This window comes from Echiichthys vipera, assembly GCF_963691815.1.
Source record: "Echiichthys vipera genome assembly, chromosome: 2".
NCBI lineage: Eukaryota > Metazoa > Chordata > Actinopteri > Perciformes > Trachinidae > Echiichthys > Echiichthys vipera.
Window position 1 is genome coordinate 13,781,952 of NC_139827.1, and position 13,261 is coordinate 13,795,212.

The following is a 13,261-nucleotide window of genomic DNA, read 5'->3' on the forward strand; positions in this document are numbered from 1 at the left end:
GTGAAAATCTTAATTGGAGAGCAAGTTGGGAATGCGTGTGGAGGTTGATTAAATCATTAGGAGCAACTCTGTTGGTTGCTGTTCTCTATGGAGACTATAAAAAAGGCTGACGTAATACTGAGGCATCTGGCCAAAGGTCAGATCACTGCAATCAATCCCTGATAACACAGCAAACACATTATCAAAGCTGGGTATCTTAATTGCAAATTATCAGTGTTTTGTTGAAAGAAACGTGTGTGTGTGTGTTGGTGTGTGTGTGTGTGTGTGTGTGTGTGTGTGTGTGTGTGTGTGTGCACACTAATCTTGGTTGTTTTCTCTGTGAATGAGGTTTATTTAAAGAGAAAAAAAGCAATGTGGCTGGACGACTCCACCTCAGACTAATCAACAGATGACAATAAGGGCACTGAAAACAGTCTGAGACAACACATGAACAGCAGAGAGACGAAGCCCTGCTCTGACTGCCAAAACCAACCTCTGGTACATGTATTTACCACATTTATTTTTTCAACAACTTCTCAGAAAACCCCATTTTTTAATAATCTAATTTTCTGTGGAGATTTCTTTTGATTGGATTTCTGGTGCTCTGCTTGCTAACATTTGAATATCTTGGTCATTAAGTTTCAGCCTCTCCTTTCATAATAACTAAATTTGGATTAAAAAAATACATTTTAAAATGTTACATTAAATTTCATTTAGCTGACGCTTTTGTCCAAAGAATATTCCAATAAGTGCATTCAACAGTGGGGGTAGAAACCAGAAGAGCAAGTATTAAGTAAGTAAACTATAAAGTACTATACTATTAATATAATAATAATAATAATACTATAAGTGCAATTTTTTTTTGTTCAAATGAATCATCTTTTTAGCCAAGGTGCAGTCGAAAGAGATGCGTTTTTAGCCTATGGCGAAAGATGTGCAGACTTTTTGATGTCCAAATTTCGATCGAGTGACTATGTGTTCCTCTTAGTGAGGGAGCAGCAAGCCGCTTTGCCGATAAGTGGGCGGGCTGTCTTGAAAATCTTGAAATTTAAGTTAAATGTCAAAAACACAAGAAAGCTAATTGTTTCCCTTGTGTGGAGAAGGTCGGTGTGGATGCACAATGAATTTTCTTTTAGCTCAAAACTGAGTCTGATATTAAACAATTCAAACACACAGCCTACATGGCCCTATTGAGTAAATCAACTCTCTCTAACACAGCATGTACTTATCTTTATTTTTGAAAGTTTAAAAAGTAAACAACTGTGGCCAAACTACTTTAACCAACGATCTCTATATAGTATGTATACTCAGACAAAAGTTTACAAAGACCCACATTTATTCAGATATATATTTACAACTTGTCACAATCCAGGTATTTACAAGAATCAGGAAAACACATGAAACAGAAATTATAATCAGGAATATGTAGAAATCACAAATATGGCACTGAGTGGTAAGAAAAAGTGTGATCAGTCAACAACAATCATATGAAGCTTTGAGAGTGAGAAAAGGACATTTGACGCCCATTGCAGCTGTATTATGTGTGATAAGGATGTTCAGTTCAACAAGGCTGCAGAAAATCTAACTTCTAAATAAGAGCTCTATGTAATTACATACTGCAGGTTCACACAGCCTTAAATAAAATGGCTGTGTTTCCTTCCATGCTGTGCAGTTCTGTTAAAGTTCTGTTACCGCAGAATGAAATGCTGCCAGGAAATAAACATAGAATAGAAAGAAAAACATACAAGTTGTATCTCATTTCTCAAGTTTGCATTTAAAATATAACGCTGGTGAGAGAGAGAGAGCCTGTGTGCTCTACTTTCAAGTGTATGTAAGCTATAAATCGTTTCTACACTCAGTTAGCAGTGCCAGCATGCCATTCGTGATGAACATTGGAAACAGCTTGTATCCTAATTTTCCAGTGAAAACTTACAGATCAAAATCCAACACAACAAACAAAAGGTATATCATCAGTGAGGCAGTTTCCATCAAAGAAACACATCAGCGAAGACTAAAAAATAGAGGGAAATGACTGACAGTTAGGTAATGTGCAAGGAACAGAACAGCACAACATATAATATCATATAATGTGCTGAAAAACATTTCATATCAAACTGCTTTTTGGAAAGAAATATCTGACATTATGGAGCACCATGAAGCTTTTTTAAGGAGAAGTGCCCCCTCCAGTGGCTGCTGCTTGACTTAAATAACAGTCCTTCATGACAGAAATCACTCTTATATGTGAAGATTAAAGTGCTTAAGGCTGACTTTTGATTTGCCGCGTCTTCTGCTTTCTTTCAGTATATTTAGACTTTTTTTTAAATGTCACTCCTAAAATTCTGCAAAGCCTACAACATCAATCATATCCCTTCATGACACTAAATGTTACTACATCCATCTCAGCCCCACAAAACTCTGCTAACGACTGTATGTAGAATTAAGACGAGCATAATGTCACAGACGGAAATAAATCTAAATGTTAATTCTCCGTCGCTTTAAGCAGATACCATTACACATTCAACAAAGTGCTAACCAGCCGGTTCACTCTAAATTAGTGACTATTTTACAAATATCTTTTTAAAATACTTAACATTAATGAAATACATTTAGGAGAGCCATTGTCCTTCCAGTAGACAATAGGCATGCAGTGCATTTCCAGAATCATTTTTATCTTTATACACAACCCTTACATGCAGTGTTAAAAACTGCTGCTTTGAGACATATAAAACCAAGGCCAGTTTCTGAATGAAGCACTACCTCCGATAAAACATCTAATCTACCAGTTCATCTACAGGTTTACAGGCTTTCAAACTGCAGCAAAATGAAGTGGGACATTTGAGCCATTCATAGCTGTTCACACTGTAAAGCATTTGCACTTAATTTGTTTCATTTTACCTGTGTAAAAGCTACAATACATTTCAGAGGTTGTGCTTCATTCAAAAACAGAGCCACAAATAACTCTAAAAATAACTCTACATTTACTATTTACATGTGAATGAGACTCTTTTTCTGGACACATCAGCTGATTCATTTACTTCCCTTTGTTGCTGCCGTCCAAACTTCAGAGTCCTGTATCAAACAAAAACACTTGATTGCAAAGACAATCCACATGGGGAAAATCAATAGAATCAGTCGATGCGAATATAAATATTTATGCCGCAACATTAACGATAAAATCTAAAAGTGCTTACCTTGTACATCCTTCTTGCCTTTGGGGATTCTGTGGAGGTCTTAGGTAAACAAACTGCAGATGAAAACAGGAGGAAGCTTTAAGAACAGACGCAATGAAATGAAGACATAAAGTGCACAATTACATAACAAACTATCATTCGCTAATTAGCGGTAAACCAAAGGTACATCTGAGGATGATGGCTTGCAGGCATTTTGAAGATAATCCAAGCGGCAACCTCTGGGGCTGACAAATGAAGCCAACGCGGATTTGCCAAATACAGTGCAGCTCCTTGAACGGCTGGTTGAGGATGGTTTCAAAAAGCCAAAGAGTCAATCTTCATAGACCCCCATGTCAAAATGCCCAACTTTACAGCAGAAAATAATGGGAAAATGTAAATAACGGTCTCTTTAGCTGACTTCCCCTGTTCATGACAACTCTACAGGGGGTGGATTTTTATATAACTCACCCATTTAAATTATATCAAGGATTAAAATGACGTAGAATTAAGTGCGTGGGCATTTGTCACAGGTGGCGAGCATAGACTGTAGGCTTCACTCGGCCTGCCTCTGCTCCATCCACGTACGCAATTTTTGAAATTGGCCAAGATTGCAACAGCAGGGGCCACCCACTTTGAGCTTCACAATGGCTCCTTGAGAAACCTATGGGTGACGCCACAGAGACTATGTCCATATTTTATACAGTGACGTCATATTAGCACTAGAGGAAAAGTCAGGGGATCACCAAAGATCACCAAAATCAGCAGGGTTCATCCTCTGGGAAAACATGAATGTGTATACCAAATGTGTCAATCCATCCAATAGATGTTGAGATATTTAACAGGATAAATGAAACGTTGACCTGCTGGCGGTACAAGAAAAGGGATCACCAAAGTTCTAACTATTCATCCTGAGTGGAACATGAATGTTGGTGCCTAATCTCTGTAACAGTTGTGGAGGTATTTCAGGGCTCTTGCACTTCTGCAGCTAAAGTAAAAGCTATTATATTTATCAATTTCACAACATGAATTATTAATATGTCATTCATTCCCAGCCAAAGAGTAAAACTGTGCTTGAATGAACGCAAAGCTGCCACTTACCAACTCTCTCTCACAGCTTCGATGTCGCTAACGAGATTCTGCGCTAAACAGATGCCAAAAATCTAAAACAAAAACAAATATTTTTATATTAGGTCAATTTAAAGCCGACAGAGATCAGATGATAAACTAAACCATGCACATTGTTTCTCACCTGTAGTAACGCAATCCCGATAAAGATGCCTGCCACCACTGTCAGGTTGTCTTGAAGCCACTTCTCAAACTGAGGAACACATCCTTTGATATAGATGAAGGTCCGCTGCTCAGAGTCCTGACAGAACATATAAACTGGTTTTATAGCCTAACAATCAACTTTTTGGGCTTTTATTATGATTATCCTTTGAGTTTTGAATCTTAGTTACTGTACATAATGATGTTGAGATGTACTTTGCCTTGCAGCACTTCACATCATAGTTATTTTTAATGGGAGCGCCTGATTCTTTTTTTCATCTTGTGGTTTTCTCTGAAGCCCTTCACAATAAAACTCCCCCTGAATTAATGTTCCTTGGATGTAACACACACTCAGCACACTGTTTTTCTACTATGACTCTTGCAAAAAAAAACAAGTTCATTGTTTTTTTCTCATATTTCAAGTGAAAAAAACAAACAGCCTTTGCCTTAGATTATGCTACAAAGGAGTAAGGCCAGAGCTAATGATGGGGGAGGGGGTTCAATTCCTAGTGCATTGCTGCGGCATGAGTAATACCACACAGCCCAAAGTGCTGATGGGGAGCCAGCTGCTGTATTTTGAAGACTGTGGAGTCGTGAAACATACAGAAAGAGGGATATTGTGCCCAGGGTGGAGTACCTGATGACCTCATGCAAGGAAATAAACCTCCCTGAGACAAAAATGAGCCAAAGAAATGTCTACTCTTCGTTCTGTTTTAAAGCACTGCCCTTTTTTAAAATGAGAGCCTCAATCTCTGTAACACACATATTTTTCTGTCTCACTTACCGTTTTTGCTCGGATGTCATAGCCACACTGAGTGTTGATGACGTCCTCCTGAAAAGACAAGATGGTTCATTCTTAGGCCTGTACGTGTACATGTTTCAAAAAGGTAAAGTCAAAGGCAGTTAGAGACATATGCTGGGAAGATGTAAAACACTACTTCTGCTTGTACCACTGCCAAGATCAAGATACTGTCCAGCATATAGCTGGAGCATAGTTGGCCTCTACATGTGTTTTAGAAAGCAGTGCTCCCAGTGAACTCAACCTGCATAAATCAGAGCTGTAGATTTGACACTCATGACTTGAATTTAAGTCAGATTTTAGTCATATAAACTGGGACTTTAAACTTGAATGCGGTGAGACTTGACTCTCATGTTGTGACCTGGTAAAATCGAGCGAAAGCAAAGTCTTTCAAAGCCACAGAGGTTAAATATTTCATTAGTGAGCATATACATGAAAAACATTACCATCAGTCTAAGTCTAGCTGTGGTGTTAACAACTCCCATGAAAAGACCAAAACCAAAAATGTATTGCCAAGTAGCCTGATATATCTTGTTCTTCTGTGTGCAGCCTGGAGCTCCATTGTTAACATTATTTTACCAATGTATCATTTATTCTTACAGTACCCAACTGTTTGAAATTACAACACCTTTTTTATGAAAATTAAACTTTATTTGTGACTTATTTGTAAGAATAACTCAGCTGCATTCATGTGGTGGGGTTCATGTGATGGTGCTATGGTGCTAAGTTGTAACCGTTGCTGTCCCTTAGAGTGATCGAGATTAGAAAAAGTATTTATAAGCATCAACCCTGATAACAATTCTTTAGTGGTTTTAGGGAATGTGCTGGTGCAAAATCACTAATATAAAGCTTCAAATTGGAAATAAATGAAACTTGTTTGGACACAACTTCGATGATGTGACTCTACTGCCCGATCCCTACTGCGAGAACTCTGGCTCAAGGTAGCGCCTGTATCTGCGATGGATTCCATCTTTGAACAACTTTGAAGCATCCATGTTGTTTATTACGACTTAAAGCCCATGAACACACCAAAGTTGGAAGCACGACTTCCCAACTCTGGAACTGGGACCATCTGAGGAGCATGTAAATGCCAAAGACAGACGGGGGAACTTGTTGAACATTGTTAGGATGACAGTAAGTAAGGAAAAAGCCAGTCGTGTTCATTACATTTCATTTTAATGGTCAGCAATCAGAGATCTTGAAGGCTTGTTATAAGACTTAATTTATTAAAAACTGTGACTCGGCTTCAAAAGACTTTAAAACATTATATATCTATGCTTATTGCTGTGTTGCTCTCAAAGAAGATACCCTTTGTGGATCAGCATTGTCCTTGGGTCAGCAAATAAAAAAAGATTCTTGTGTAACTTTCACTGCACGGCTGTTTTGCTGACTGCTCTGCACAGAGAGCAGCAGTTTGATCATTTTTCTGCCCCCAAGATAACTCCTCCCAGTTGCCTTCAGACTTTGCTGTGCTGGCAGAGTCTGACAGGACTAAACACCGAGGCCACAACGTCCTGTTGGATGCCGACCATGATAGTTAACAGCGTCAGCCTTCTGGAGGATGCAGATAACCAAGCTATGAGTCACAGGGAGGATCTTCACGATTTCCCCTCAAACTAAAGGTTTCAACATGTAAGAAAGCAACCTAATCAATTTGTACTCCAACTTTAAAACACCAAAAACACCAAATTACACCCAGATGCATGTTGTGTTTTACCATAAATGGGAATGAACTGGAAGTGGATAAGAAAGACTCAAGAGTGGTGAGTTTTTGTGGCGACATACCGCTGGATCTTTGGTGCAGCAGGAAAAGGGCACTCCACATTTCTCACGACTCGGGTTGGAATCAGTGCAGTTAAAGTAGATGTTCAAATTCCAGTCGTCAGCTCCGAAAGCTCCACAGCATTCCCACTCCAAGGTGAAAAAGACACAAAAAACCTCACATTTATGTCAACAATGTCTCACAGAAATGGTAAAAACAACACAGGAGAGAAATCAGTACTGTGGAAAAACATAGTGCTCACATATTCCTGGGTGAAGTCAATCAGGTTCTGCAGATCGATGTCGTCTCTGTAGGCCCGAATGTTGTTGTTAATGAAGAAATTGAGCTGGTCCTTGATCCAATCTTTGAAGACAAAGGCCAGGACTCCTGCTGTCAGTTCCAGGAAGAAGATGATACCCAGGAACACGGAGAACTGAAATACATTTAACAAATATAATGAGACTAAGAAGATCGGAAACATCTTCTCTCCACAGTGTGTTTGATTAGGGAACGTACAAATTTGAGCAAGAAAGAGTTTTCTCGCAGTGCTCCGATGCAACCGGCAAATCCGAGGATGAACATCACACCCCCCACCACCAAGAAGAGCCACACTGGGTCAAAGCCCCCCAGGTCTGTGATGGACGAGATGTTGGAGAGAACACCCTGGAAAAACAAAGTGAGGGCTCCATGAGCTTTAAGTGTACACCCTACCAAAGTCCCCAAATAATTAGTTAGTTAGTCGATTGACAAGGAATTCATTGGCAACTAGTTTGATAATCACTTAAAGGAATAGACTGACATATAGGGGCATATACTTATTCACATTTTTACAGAGAGTCAGATGATTAAGTAATAGCAACAGATTAAATCACTAACAACACCCCTTAGCTGTGATATAATCACCACGTACCACATTCTGTCATGAGCTGTTGCTTTTATAAAACGGCCATCAGGGATGGCAATATGAAAGTTTTAGACACATTGCTATTGAAATGATTATATTCACAATAAAATATGTGAATATAATATATATTCTGTACATACCATTACAGAGGCAGTTTATATTGAATGTAGCCTGCACTTAAGACTGTTGGTCCTCGGGCAATGGACATTTGTATTGACCAAACAATTAATCAAGTAATCAAGACAATAATCATCAGATTAATGAATATTAAAAACAATCGTTAGTTGTAGCCACATGTGAAGGATGAAGCAATATTCTTAGAAATAATCTTGATCTTTAAAGGTTCTGCGGTGAAAGTCAACGTGAAAGACATATGTAAGTGTTTTACACCCTTAGTGCTGCACCATGAATGAATCTGTGATATGCATCAGATCCTTTCTTCTGTCCATTGTTCAGAGGGGACGTCCCACCGGAAAGCATGACATTCCTTTCGGATTCAGTAAAGCCACTGCTATTATATCATGCAGTTAGATGGGCGTAAACCAAAGGAGAGTCATTTAAATGATCCACTTTGTTCATAGACTATAGGCCTGTATCCACAGTCACATAACAAATGAATAAAAGTCATCGTTGCACAGAGAGATAATGAGTAAGATTACCTTTTCGCTCCATGCCCACAAGCCAATGCCGAGGAACGCCACTCCAAGGAACTACAAGGCAGATAAAGAAGAAAGATACAAGAGATTATTTTTGCTTTGACTGCAACATGTAGTCATCACACAAGAGCAACTACAGAGAGAGTCCCCGGGCAGTGATCCATTAACTAAATATTTCTTGTGTCAGTCTGCAATATCAGCAGGAGACTCCCACATTAGAAAGCATCTCCTAACAGCCTGAACACATTATGACTGTACACATTTACACCTACGGTGTTAAGGTTTAAGCATTTAAATAAGAGCCATTAAAACGTATAATGAAAGCATTAAAATCTTCTTTTTTTAGTCATTTTAGTAATGTATTAAAACACGTATTTGTTATTGTGTGATTTTATGAGGTATTTTATGTGGTTTTATGTGGTGAAGCCAAAAACAAATGTCCACATTGTGGACAATAAAGGAAATATTAAGATTAAGATAAACCATATCTTCAGCTATACACAATATGGTCAAATTTCATATCTTGATAATGATAATTATACACATAATATATCATGTTTTCTGGTTTCTGGTATTGAATACTTGACAATGAAAAGTATTGAGTGTTTTCTAATTTTATTAAGAACTTTAGTGCAAAATAAAACAAAACCTGCAAGGAACAGAATGTAAAACTTAGTCCAAATTACGTAAATATTGTAGTAATGCACTTCGGCCACAGGGTTTTCAAAATTGAGATATAGAAAAATATATCCATTTTTATGTAATTTTGATTGTATATATACAATATACATCTTCCTTTTATGTAATGTATCACGATATCTGCTAAGATATGTGAAATCATGGGTTATGTAATCCAGCTGATGTTAATTGCATAAAAAAAGCTTAATTATAAAACCAAACTGCAATTTTCAAATGATAATCCTTCAGGTAGTAGTAAGTTTGAGTTAATGTTCTCGTTATTGTCAATTTAGACGACATCATTATATATCATGTAGGGCTGGGACTTTAACGCGTTAATTACGATAAATTAATTACAGAAAAAAATAACGCAATTAATCGCAATTTATTTTTGCACAGTGCGGGAAGTTGCTCATTGCACAAACTCTCGCCTGGCCCGTAATACTGACGCAGAGGACACAACACGAGAGAAATGAAACCGATGAGAAGCGAGATGATGACTTGTTGCTGGGTTCATTGGGTGAACATTTGAGTTCTAAAAATATCCATATGATATCTTACGAAATGGTGAACAAAACTCAGCTGCAAAGTCAAAACCCCTAGAAGGCAACGGACAGGAAGTGGTCAGGGACAAAAAGGCACCAAAAATATCGTTACGTGACCAATCTTAGCCTACAAACAGTAAAGGTTAGGGTAAGGTGAGAAAATCACTTTGTTAGGATTAGAAAAAAAGGCCAATTTGGTTTAGTACTTCCAGGACATGAATGGTCACAACCCGGCAAACCAACCCCACTTGCCCAGTTGAAAGTCCTGTGTTTTGGGACCCATCCACCACCCAAACCTACCTCCTTATGGCCGATTTGCTGTCTTTATACTACATCACGTTTTCATCATGTGGAATACACACACAATAAAAAGGCTATGTGGAATACACACAAATTTATATGTACGAAAAACGCATGAGAAAAAATTGATTTTTGAAGAAGGTTTGAAGTAACCTTAATGTCACCAGATGAATTTCGTTCCGCCACGTTTTTATAGATGTGTCCAGGGTTCGAAATGCGGGTATAAACCTAAAACATGCAGGAAAGTGGCCCTACAGGAGCATGAGTACCCCATGCCTGATCTATATCTTTATCTCATCTATATCTATAATTATATCTATCTACATTGGCTGGTGATCAAAAAATTTAATTTAGAACCCTGGATGTGACGTAGCGGGGAAGCGACTGTTGTGATTCAGACAACAATGGCATCAAAAGCAGGGGTCAACATCTATGCTGCTATTTCATCCGTGTTGTCCAATCTAGCGAATATTTCTTCTTTAAAAGAACACCAGAGAACGGCTCTGAAGGCTTTTGTCGGTGGAAACGATGTCTGCTTTTCCCTGCGTCGCTCATCACTATCACAGGTTGGTTTCTATGAGTGATTGAAGTAGCGCGTCAAAGAAGATGACAGACAAGTGGTTTATCCAATCATATGCAAGGATTTTTGATAAGGCCCAGCCTCTTGAAATCCCTTTAATATGGAGATGTATGAGTGAAGCAAGCATTCATCTGGCGAGAGTCAGTTTAAGGTTTAGATGCTATATAAATACTGTGAACTTATCCAAACGTCAATCCACAGAGAAATGCACACAGCCTGTATTTAGAAAGTGTGCCTTTAAACGTCACAACTATACTATGTATAAGTACAAAGTGTTAGCAGCCATTCCCCAGCTGCAATGAGAGATGCAAAGAGCGACCCAGAAACGCTGACCAATCAGAGCAGACTGGGTTTTTCTGGAGGGGGATTTAAAGAGACAGGCGCTAAAACGGAGTGTTTCAGACGAAGGGGGAATACAGGTATATTCAGACAGACAGTATGGGAAAAATAAAGTGTTTTTTTTTTTACATTAAACCATGTAAACATGTTCTAGTAGAAACCCAAAGCACGAGTATGAACTTGACAACGAGCATAATATGGGACCTTGAAAATTGGTAAATGGCCATCACTGACACTATAATATAATGTCCTCAGATCAGTCAGGAAAGCCCTTCATCAGAGCTCCCCCCAATGCTGTCTACACACAAAAACAAAAGCTGATAGGTGACAGTGCGAGCAAGCGCACACGGGCAGTGAGCCGCAGTTTGCAGGGGATGAAATCATCCGTGTCTCTTATGAAAACAGAAGAAAGAAAACGGCTCTCACGGCATTAAAAACCAAAGCAGTTGTTGATGGAGAACCAAAACATGTCATGTCAGTGTGCATTAAACAGAGCATACCAGGCCTGAAGTCCTCACACAGCGAACAGGGGACTTACCCAGAATATTATGTTGAATCCGAAGATGAAATACTTGATGCAGCAGCTCACTTCATGAGCCTTGAAATGCTTTCCTGACATCATTTGGATGGTTTTTGTTTTTTCCTCTCTTAAACGCCGCCCGCAGTGGGAAAACAATCACATCTATGCTCCTCTCATCTGTGTTTGACAGCCTGGTTGGTGGAAACACCTTTTTTTTGTTTGTTCTTTTGAGGCTCGACAAACGCGCCGTCAATTCTTGTTTTAACGTCTAATAATAAACATCCTGTATCTCCGCAGGCGCAAAAAGGCGCAAGTGAAGCCGCAGAGGAGCGTTCAGTCCGTCGGGAGCAGTAAAGATATCAGTTTATTTCCGATGGGGATCTCCAAAAGGTATAACGGTGAAATAAATCCTCTGAAGTCAACCAGATTAAAACCGATGGTCTTCTATCTGACCCATAATCTAGACATGGCTGTTGTTTGATTGACATGAGTGGGAGCCAATGAGGGTCTTCAGTGATCAGAGGAGGCGGGACTTCCTCCAGACAGTTGCTGTCACTGCCCTCGTATGACCATGAAATACAGTATGCCATGGTATTTAATCACTAAGAGTAGGCTATAAATTATTCATCTCTGATTAATTCATTTGTTTTTAAAATAGGACTATAAATTAGACATTATAAGACCAATTAGGCTATGTGTTAAATAAATAAATAATCATATGAATAAGCACAGACAGCACAGGCTATGACACTATGACAAATGGGGGGGGGGGGGGGGGTAAATGTTTAATTCTGCCCCACAGTAACAGACTTTACTATAGGTTGTTTTTTAAAATGTGCTTACTTTCCTGTTTTTGTTTCACAATATTACTTTTTCTGAATTTCATGTCATCACAAAGCCTGCGAAAATGCAATATTTTGAAATAAAAACTGCTGGTATAGAATAATAATTTAAAAACCATCTGCAATAATGAATTGTGAAAATAATCAGAGTCAAATAAAATGTCATACTTATGAGCTGTGTTTAAAAAAACAGTTATTTCTTAGGTAGGTTATTTATTCATATTTCTTTTATTGTTGAATGACTGTCTTTTTTATTGTGTAGGTATTATGTGTACTGTGAGCTATGGGACACATTGAATTTCCCTGAGGGGATGAATAAAGTATATATCTATCTATCTATATATCTATCTATCTATTTCACTATATATATATATATATATATATATATATATATATATATATATATATATATATATATATATATATATATCGAAATAAAGTCGTATTGTATTATTTCATAAAACTCCATAATAATGTAGTTATTTTTCCTATTGCCCACTTGATCTCAATCTACCTAAAGGGATGACATTTTATCACATTATCACATATTTCATTTAAATGGTGCTAAATAGTAACTTCCCTGTTGTTGTTTTTTTACTATTTCTTTATTGTAAAAAAGCACATCTGTATAACACATCTGTAGCGTTTTTCATTCATATTCTAGGCCTGCAGAACTTAAACTAAAAACTGAAGGTTGTTCTGGAGTTATCAACTCATGAACAGCTGAAGGAAATCAAATAAAGTAGATATTGAAGAACTTTGCCTCCTGGTGGCAAAAAGTATCACCTGCGTAATAGTGAGTCCAAAAACAGCTCAGTTCTCGTCAGGGACATAAAACTTCAAAATGTATAATTAACCGTGAAAAATGTGTTTGATACATGTATTGTTTCACCATGCCATACGGGATTTGTGAAATAAACA

General features: G+C 38.1%; 1 protein-coding gene across 2 annotated transcripts; it reads right to left on the minus strand.

Moving 5' to 3' along the window:
• Positions 1-1,345: 1,345 nt before the first annotated feature.
• On the minus strand, positions 1,346-11,917 carry LOC310952936 (tetraspanin-5). 2 transcript variants are annotated; one of them, XR_014593382.1, is made up of 11 exons: positions 11,517-11,917; positions 8,540-8,590; positions 7,493-7,639; positions 7,239-7,409; positions 7,000-7,125; positions 5,200-5,247; positions 4,399-4,515; positions 4,248-4,309; positions 3,171-3,223; positions 2,969-3,048; positions 1,346-1,990 (listed from the first exon to the last, which is right to left on the minus strand). XR_014593382.1 is itself a non-coding variant. In XM_083921780.1 (10 exons), exons 1-9 carry the CDS (start codon positions 11,598-11,600, stop codon positions 3,211-3,213), a joined length of 819 nt encoding a protein of 272 aa, XP_083777906.1. In that variant the 5' UTR covers positions 11,601-11,917; the 3' UTR covers positions 1,346-3,048; positions 3,171-3,210. The 2 variants fall into 2 exon arrangements, 1 of the variants encoding a protein (XP_083777906.1); XM_083921780.1 differs by having other exon boundaries at positions 1,346-3,048.
• Between the last annotated feature and the right edge of the window lie 1,344 nt (positions 11,918-13,261).